This window comes from Phaenicophaeus curvirostris, chromosome 11, assembly GCF_032191515.1.
Source record: "Phaenicophaeus curvirostris isolate KB17595 chromosome 11, BPBGC_Pcur_1.0, whole genome shotgun sequence".
Taxonomy (NCBI): domain Eukaryota; kingdom Metazoa; phylum Chordata; class Aves; order Cuculiformes; family Cuculidae; genus Phaenicophaeus; species Phaenicophaeus curvirostris.
This window is the reverse complement of record NC_091402.1, coordinates 6,583,959-6,592,592: the sequence shown is the minus strand read 5'-3', so window position 1 is coordinate 6,592,592 and position 8,634 is coordinate 6,583,959. Positions and strand designations below refer to the sequence as shown.

The window sequence follows — 8,634 nt, the reverse complement described above, 5'->3', positions numbered from 1 at the left end:
CCAGGGCAGGATGGTCCCCCGCTCCCAGTGCCAGCCCCTTGACGGTGAGTGCCATGTCAGGGTGATGCCCCCGGTCCCCTCTGCCATAGGTGTTGTCACCTGTGCTCTGGGTGCCATGGCAGGACGGTCCCCTGCTCCCAGTGCCATCACCTCAGCACTGGGTGCCATGGCAGGATGATGCCCCCGCTCCCAGTGCCACGGGTGCCACCCCCTGTGCTCTGGGTGCCGCGCCAGGCCGCTGCCCCCGCTCCCTGTGCCGCGGGTACCCGCGCCCCGGCTGCCCCGGCTGCCCCGGCTGCCCCGGCAGGACGCTGCCCGCTCCCGGTGCCGCCCCCCGGCCGGGGGCCGTGTCCGGCCGCTGCCCCCGCTCCCCCCGCCGCGGTCCCAGGACGGATCCCGCTCCCGGGCTGGCGGGGCCGGGGCGGGGCCGGGCTCACCTCGGGCCGGAGCCGCGTCCCCCGCCGCAGCCGGTCAGGCCCGGGGCCCGGGCGCCGCCGCCGCCCCCTCCATGGCCGCCGCGCTCGCGGGCTGCATTGTGGGAAGCTGACCTCACTCGCTGCTGCCGCCGCCCCGCCGGCTGCCGCTCGCCGCCATGGGGGCCGTGACCGACGGTGAGACCTCCCCCCGACCCCTGCCCGCCGCCCCGCTGCCCCCGCTGCCCCCGCTCCCCGCGCCCGGCTCCGGGCTCCCCGGCCCCCGCTCCGGGAACCGGCTCCGCGTTCCCGGCTCGGCGCGGTGCGGCCCCGCTTCCCAGCTCCCTCCCCTGCGGCCTCGTGGAACGGCTCCCGGTGCCCGGCTGCTCCCGTTGCGACCCCGGGAAAGGCTCCCAGTTCCCATCCCCTCACCCCCTCCCTCCTCCTTCCCCGAGAACGACTCCCGGTTCCCAGCTCGTGCCAGTGCGGCCCCGGGAACCGGCTCCCCGTTCCCAGTCCATCGCGGTGGAGCGCCGGGAGCGGCTCCCGGTTCCTAGTTCTCCTCCAGGAGCAACTCCCGGTTCCCAGCTCCCTCCGGTGCAGCCCCGGGAGCAGCTCCCGGTTCCCGGCTCTCTCCGGTGCGGCCCCTGGAACGACTCCCGGTTCCCAGCTGCTCCCGTTGCAGCCCCGGGAGCGGTTCCCTGTTCCCAGTTCTCTTCCAGGAGCAGCTCCCGGTCCCCAGTTCTCCCCGGGAGCGGCTCCCGCTTCCCAGTTCTCCTCCAGGAGCAGCTCCCGCTCCCCAGTTCTCCTCCAGGAGCGGCTCCCCGTTCCCAGTTCTCCTCCAAGAGCAGCTCCCGGTCCCCAGCTGCTCCCACTGCAGCCCCGGTTACGGCTCCCGGTTCCCAGCCCCCCCGGGCACAGCTCCCGGTTCTCCCAGCCCCCCCGGCAGCGGGTCGGGGTTTGCCCCGTGCCCGGCTCTGGGTGCAGGTGCCACAGCCCGTTACGCTGGTTTCTTTCCCCCCAGATGAAGTTATCCGCAAGCGGCTCCTGATCGATGGTGACGGCGCTGGCGACGACCGCCGGATCAATCTGTTGGTGAAGAGCTTCATTAAGTGGTGTAATTCCGGATCGCAAGAGGAAGGGTAGTCCTTTTCTGTTCTGTTTATTTCTTTTTAATCTTGGAACTTATTAGCTCACATTTCGGCGTAAAACAGGGTTGATCCCTTTTAAAAGCGCCTGGTTTAGTATTTGATAGGAATGGTTGGACTCGATGATCCGGTGGGTCTCTTCCAACCTGGTGATTCTATGATTCTATAAAACACGTACATCCAGTCTTCGACACGGCTCGGTGGTGGCACCACTACAGACACTGAGTGGTGGGAGGTGAGGGACCAGAAATGGGACAGAAATCGCTGAAGACCGGGGGGCTCCCTCCTGAAACCTGCCAGCGCCCCTCGAGTAACCTCCAGATTGTCGTGGGCTGTGTGACCCCTCCAGTAGTCCTGCTCTGAGGACAGGATCACGCCTCCAAGATTGTGGTTCTGCATTTGTTTGTTAGGGAAGGGCAGCACTGCTGGCATTTTTGCTGCTGAGCTCCTCTTCTGTTTAAGAAAAAAAACTCCTAAAGGAGTAAGGGACCAGCCACAGGGGCATGCTCTGCTGTGTGGCACGCTGGTACTGGATAGGAATTCCAGGGGGAATTCCCATGTGTGTATAGAGCAGTGCTGCAGCATTAAAATACTAATCCTGGTGGTCACAGAACCAGCCCGGGCAGGGAAGTCTGTGAGCCCTGGATCCATCTGCTCCTTGCTTTAAGGACTCGGTGGTAGAATTAATGTGTGCGGTGCTGCCAACTCCGCTTTCAAAAAATTATACGTCAAATCTACATGATTTCTTATATCTTTAATAGTAGTTATTTAATTGTTCCTTATGCTACACGAGGCTTTGCTTTCATTTTGCAAAGGCAGGTGTATTTGTATGCTGCTTAGGAATAAATGTCTTGTCTGTTTTCAGTTACACCCAGTACCAACGAATGCTGAGTACTTTGTCACAGTGCGAATTTTCAATGGGAAAAACTCTTCTGGTGTATGACATGAACCTGAGAGAAATGGAAAATTACGAAAAAATCTATAAGGATATAGGTAAAGATGAGAATATATGACTGAGTTGTTTGACAATTTCTCTTTTATGAACACATTTGAGCCAGTTTGAACATAAAATATACATATGATGAGTGGCTTGGGGTATTTTTTTCTTTTGCTTATTAGATAGCACTCATCCATATATTTTACAAATCTTATTAGTGTATAAAATGCATATAAATGCAAATAAAGCTTTTTTAAATCTACTATAGTGTATGTAGTTTTGAAGCTGGTGGAGCTAGCAGGCCACTAGTTCACTATGTATTTATAATTTAGCAGAATGGCTTGTTTACACATATTGTTAGCTATAACCTGGTATATCTTTTTTCTTTTTTCTTTTTTTTTTCAAAGAAAACAGTATTGCTGCAGCACATGAGAAGATTTCTGAATGCAAAAAACAAATCCTGCAAGCAAAAAGAATTCGAAAAAATCGCCAGGGTAAGGAGCAATATCTCTATTTACACTGGTTGGTTTCATTATTTTGTTATTGTTTAAAATACATTGTATCAGAAAATACAATGCAAGGGAATATACTGGCATCATGAATACCGTATTTAGTCTGATAGGTTCCACACCCACTACTGAAAGTGTGAATCATACACAAAAGGCCATGTGTGCAGCAATGCAAAGCTATCCAAAGGTCGTATTTTCTGGCCTCATCCTTTACAAATCACTAGCACTGGGTAAGTTTAAGCGAGTAGATAATGGCCTACAGTCATATCTGAAATGTATTTCTTTTGGTGTAAACATCTGCTTTGAAATGGTATAGCATGGTATAAATTATATACATTTTTATATATGTACATTTGCTGCTACTTTGCTGCTACATGTGAGGTGTTATGTACGAATTTGAAAAAAGCTAAAACAGTTTTTCGAGAAGCAGAGTCTGTGCCATTCTACGGCACCTGGTCTTTGGTTCTTGAATCTAAACTTTCAGAATTATCTAGACTAACTATTTACATTTCTTTCAGAATATGATGCATTGGCCAAAGTCATACAACACCATCCAGACAGACACGAAACATTGAAGTAAGTATGAGACTACATTAAATTTTAATAAAGCCGGAAAGCTGAAAGTCACCAGGTTTCACATTCCTTTGTGTACAGTTTGGCCTGTCCTTACTTGTATACAGTTCCTTTCAACACAAGAAAAACTTGGTTTTCATTTTAAAATCATGCCCTTACCAGCTAGCTTTAGTTCATCTCCATCTGTATGGGTTCTGAAGTGTTTCTAACTGTTTTGTATTTGAAATGTTTCCATTGTTCAGATGAATAAAAGCGAACTCAGATATAAAGCCTCCCCTCATGTCAGTTTACCAGGGACAAGTTAAAGAGAGGCTGCAGAGTGCACTGGCAAGGGTTTGAGGAGTCACACAACAGATGTGGTGCACAAGCCAGGCAGGTGGAATGAGCGGAAGCAGGAGAGAGCTCTTGGGGTTTTTTATGTTTTCCTGTGGGTAGAGCCCCCATTTAAAAATGGGAGAAATAGGACATAGCAGCAGGAAGGAATGTTTTAAAGGGAGCGTGGTTCATAGCTGTTTTAGTTTTAACTGACCTCTCCCAGTGAAGAGATTTTAAATATGTCAATTAGATAAAGTTTTCATCCAGTTTTTTTTAATTACAAGGCTTCCTTCTCTCCATTTTGAGGGAATTATATAGAAAATCCTACTGCAAACCAAGAGGGACCACCCTTAAATGAGAATGGAGGAGGCCTTGCTAACAATGTTATGCATTTCGTGGAACTCTCAATCACTATAAACACTTGAGAAAACTTCTTGTAAGGAGAAATGTCACAGTTTATTGAGGGAGTTACAGTTATACGTTTTGCAAGTTGTGTGCAAAAGGCACAATAGGGCAAAGTTCAGAAAAATACATTCTCTAAGCTTTTAAGGGACTGTTTCGCGAACAAGCAGTCATACAGCACAAAGAAGAGAAGCTGTTATTGGCTTAGTCAGAAGTAATACACAGGAGCCACTTCAGGAAGTGGCAGGAACTGAGCTACTAAATGGCAGTGCCCTCAGAGTAATTAGATGCAGCAGCAGAAGAGCTGTTAAAAGGACCAAGAAATGACACTGAGTCTTAGAAAATGAGGTACAAAAATGAGAAAGCTAGGTAAAGGTTCTCTGGAGTGGAAAGTACATCTGGAATTTTAGTTCTTTTAGCTTGAATGTTACCAGAAAAGAAACCTGCAGGTCTTCTCACAGTCTGCTTGTACCTGACAGCATGGTACAAACAGTGAGATTTGGACAACCAGAAGTTTTTCAGAAACTAGAAACCAAACACTAGCACAGGAGCTGTGTGGCCCTACAGGCTGCTAGCCTGTTTCCATTAGAGGAAGGGAAAATTTCACACTCAGCCCTCTTTCAGGCATTCACTTCAAGGTACCAAGCATACTGGCTCACAATAAGGCAGCACCCTCAGGTAGGACTAAACCAGGCTTTTTTCCCAGCCATCATGACTTACGTAGGACTGGAGGCCTTTTTGTGGTTCTCTGCCCAGGTGAGGTGCAGCAACTGTCAGTGCTCCAGAAGAAAAACTGCTATTCCCTCATTGATATGGCTCTGCTGGCTAAGTAATTGGGGATGGTCAACCTCAGTCCACTTCACCTTTAAAGAAACAAATTGTTCTCATTACACAGAGCATTAATTATGATCAGAGGGGCCAAAGTGGAGGTTTGAGTGCTAGTGTTGATGCCCCATCCTCATTTGAAAACCAGCATACGTTCTGGTACATGTTGTTATTACCCTACCTCAAAAAGGATTGTGATAATCCATGGTGGGTCCAAGAAAACAATCAAATGCTTGCAGAAAGATCCTGAAGAAGTGTTGAAAGATGGTAGATTTCAAAAGGATGTGAATAATAATGAAGATTATAGATGTTCCACATTTCCTTTATCTCTTAATGCCAGAGGTAGTCAATTAAAAACTGCATTTGAAAAGGAAATTAGGATTTATATGGCTCACAGTGTTAAACTTGGTGTGCTGGGACATAAGCTATATCACATAGTTTATCAAAACCGTGGATTTTTCTACCTAGGCCTACTGTAGTCTGCCTGTTACCCAGTGCTGCATCTGGGCAGGCCGCTGTCAGTGAGAAGGTCCTTGAAACTGTGTTTGGTCAGCGGTTGTGTCGGGGAATTGCAGTGTTTGTATGTTTGGTATGCAGGTTTATCAAATATGCTCCCCATGCGGATGCTATGTTTTTACTTAACCTACTCCATGTCAACATAAAGAAATCTGTGAAGTAGCAAAGCCTAAGAAAATGCCATGGGTGTTTAATGTAACCCACTCTAACTGTCACTGTATGGTCAAGTAAATAACACGTTTGTGGCAGGACTGAGTTGTTGCAGTCCAAATGCCCAGTCTACAACTGTATTCAAGCTTGGAGGCCTTCTATAAAAGTCTTGCAACTACAGGTTTAACATAGTAGTTTAACATTTGTGTCTCACTGTTGTTTCATTTATCATGCTTTGTTTACCTGTGTTGTTGATTTAATGGTTCTTTTTCCTCCACTTAGTTCAAATTTATTTTTCAAGAAGTTTACAGAACCTTTTACTATGACAATTTCTTTTCAGGCAGCTGGAAGCTTTGGGAAAAGAACTTCAACATCTTTCTCACATTAAAGAAAATGTTGAAGATAAGGTAGGTTTTTCACAGAGATTGTTAAAGAGCTATTTATTAAGAACATAATTAATGGAGTATCTTCTGTGAGCTGTTTGGCTGTACGTGCTCTCCATTTCCTAAAATATGCATTTTTATCATTCCAGTTGGAGCTGAGAAGAAAGCAGTTTCATGTTCTCCTGAGCACCATCCATGAACTTCAGCAAACCCTGGAAAGTAAGTGCTGTTCTTAGGGTAATATCTATGTAACTGGGCTGGGATTGAGCGGATCAGAGGGAATCACAGCTTTCAGCAGTGGGCTAGCTATGCGCAATTGAGGTTGGTGACCTCTTGTGTCCTCAGCATTTTTTTTCCCCAGCTGCAGTCCAAAGCCTGAGACTGCTCAGATTTTTTTCCTTCTACAAGCTAGCCACTGTGTTATTTCCTGACTGGCTTCATTTTAGATTCACCTGTAGGCAACAAACATCTTTAAAATACGGGGATGGAGAAGAGCAATTGATGGTGGTGTTTGTTTTTTTTTTAAACAGAAAAGGTGTTTCTTACAGAAAAGTATTCTTGTAAATAGTTTCCAAACTTCTTTGTATCATTTCTATTTTGGTAGTTTTGAACATGTCGCTGCCACCATGGTATCATTTGAGGCTTTACTAAAAAGAAGCTGGAATACAGGACAACTAAGTGACTTAGACAGTGAGTCTGTAACAGAGCAAGGACTAAAACCATCATACACAAGAGCTAATTCAGGTGTACTCATCTTTTGTCATACAAATACGTAATAGTTTCAAATCAGCACTTACTGTTCATGCTCTAATATGGAGAATATTGTTTTAAATATTATTTGCTGGATTTTTGCTGGATTTTTCCAAAATGGAATAATTGGTGTAGCTTATGACCATGACCTGATTAACAAGAAGAGATGGCTATAAGAGCAGACTTTCATTCTCTAAGGCCATCTAGATCTTCTTAAGCAGAATGAACTGTTAATCCTAGGTGCACTTTAGCAGAGGGTTGTTGTTGCTATGTGTTACTAACACTTGCTTAAGTATTAGTCTCCAAAATGCATTTCCATGTGAATTTGTAGAGTACCTCTCAGCTTCTAGAATTTTGTGAAGGCAGTAACATTTTAGTAGAAGGCACAGCATCTGTTAGAGATAAACCATCAACAGTCAAAGAGAAGTCATGCAATTTGAAGCAATCTGGTACTGTGTGTTTGAATTGATACTGTAGGTTTGCCCCATGTTTCCTGTAATAACTGTTACAGGTAACAGTCTTAAAAACTTCAAAGGATTTGGTTTGTTTTGTTTGAACACAGCATGTTGTATAACGAGATACTAAACTACACATTTAAGGCAACCAACATAAAATATTAAAGTGGGAAACTTCTGCAATAAACATGGTCTGTCAGTATAACCAAGCATGTTTGACTAACAGTAATATTGAATTTTAGATGATGAAAAACTTTCAGAAGCTGAAGAATCTCAAGAAACTCAGATGGAAACAGAGAACAAACAGTAGATGTAATATGAAGACTACCAATTTTACCATTGAAGAATATCCAAATGTCTTCACTTTGTATTGAAACCAACAGTAAGAGATGGGGCTGATAAATAGTTTTCTACTGGTTCTGTGAATGTTTATACAAAACTACTTGTTTTGCCTGTGCTTCAGGGGAAAACAGTTACAGATCTGTGCCAACAGGCACTTTGTCTTTATCCACAAACTTTGTAATTTGTGACAAGAAATACATTTTGTTTTACAGAGGATGAAGCTTCTGCACAGTACTTGTGAACTAAGGTGTTTGCAAAAACATGGTCAATAAAAGGCATTTACAATGAACTTCCTATTTTTAGTAGGCATTGAGCCTAATAGCAAGGGCTCCGTTTGGACTTGATGTTGAACTGAGGGCAGTGCATCTTTGCGCAAGTCCCAGCTTCCGTACCTTACTCCACGTGGGACCTAAAACTGAATTATATAGGTTCTTAACTTTTCAAAGTAGCTTCCATTTTAGAACTTAGTTGTGACTAGACTAGAATTTACTAGTTTCGTATAAAATAAATTACTTCTATAGTATTAGCATTCTTCAAGGGATGTAAACAAAATCATACTGTACTAGTTTTATGTTTTTTCCTTATGGTGTTGCAAAGAACTGTAGTGATCTGAGCCTCACTGTGCTGTATTCTGTGCCACCACATCAAAAGTCCCATTTTGAAATGACATGCTTAAAACTGCAATTTAAAAGTCTCACTGTTGTAGAACCAGGAATCTAGTCCCGATACCACTTGTAATCTGCCTCTGGATTTTATCTGTCAATTGACTGCTATGAAATACATCGTAGCTCCTGAAACAGATGGTGGAACCCTTCCTTTATCATGATCACAAACCAAAGCAGTACAGCAGCAGTAGTAATGTTAAAGAATCTCAGATACTGTCTTTATTAACAGGGAGGGCAGAATCAATCCACCT

The 8,634-nt window shown here is 45.3% G+C and overlaps 1 protein-coding gene across 1 annotated transcript; it reads left to right on the top strand.

The window, feature by feature from the left end:
* Positions 1 to 448: 448 nt before the first annotated feature.
* On the top strand, positions 449 to 8,007 carry THOC7 (THO complex subunit 7). Its single transcript, XM_069866245.1, has 8 exons — positions 449 to 611; positions 1,438 to 1,555; positions 2,427 to 2,554; positions 2,906 to 2,992; positions 3,526 to 3,583; positions 6,129 to 6,195; positions 6,321 to 6,390; positions 7,619 to 8,007. The coding sequence occupies exons 1-8, from the start codon at positions 593 to 595 to the stop codon at positions 7,684 to 7,686; spliced, it is 615 nt and encodes a 204-aa protein (XP_069722346.1). The 5' UTR covers positions 449 to 592; the 3' UTR covers positions 7,687 to 8,007.
* Positions 8,008 to 8,634: the final 627 nt, after the last annotated feature.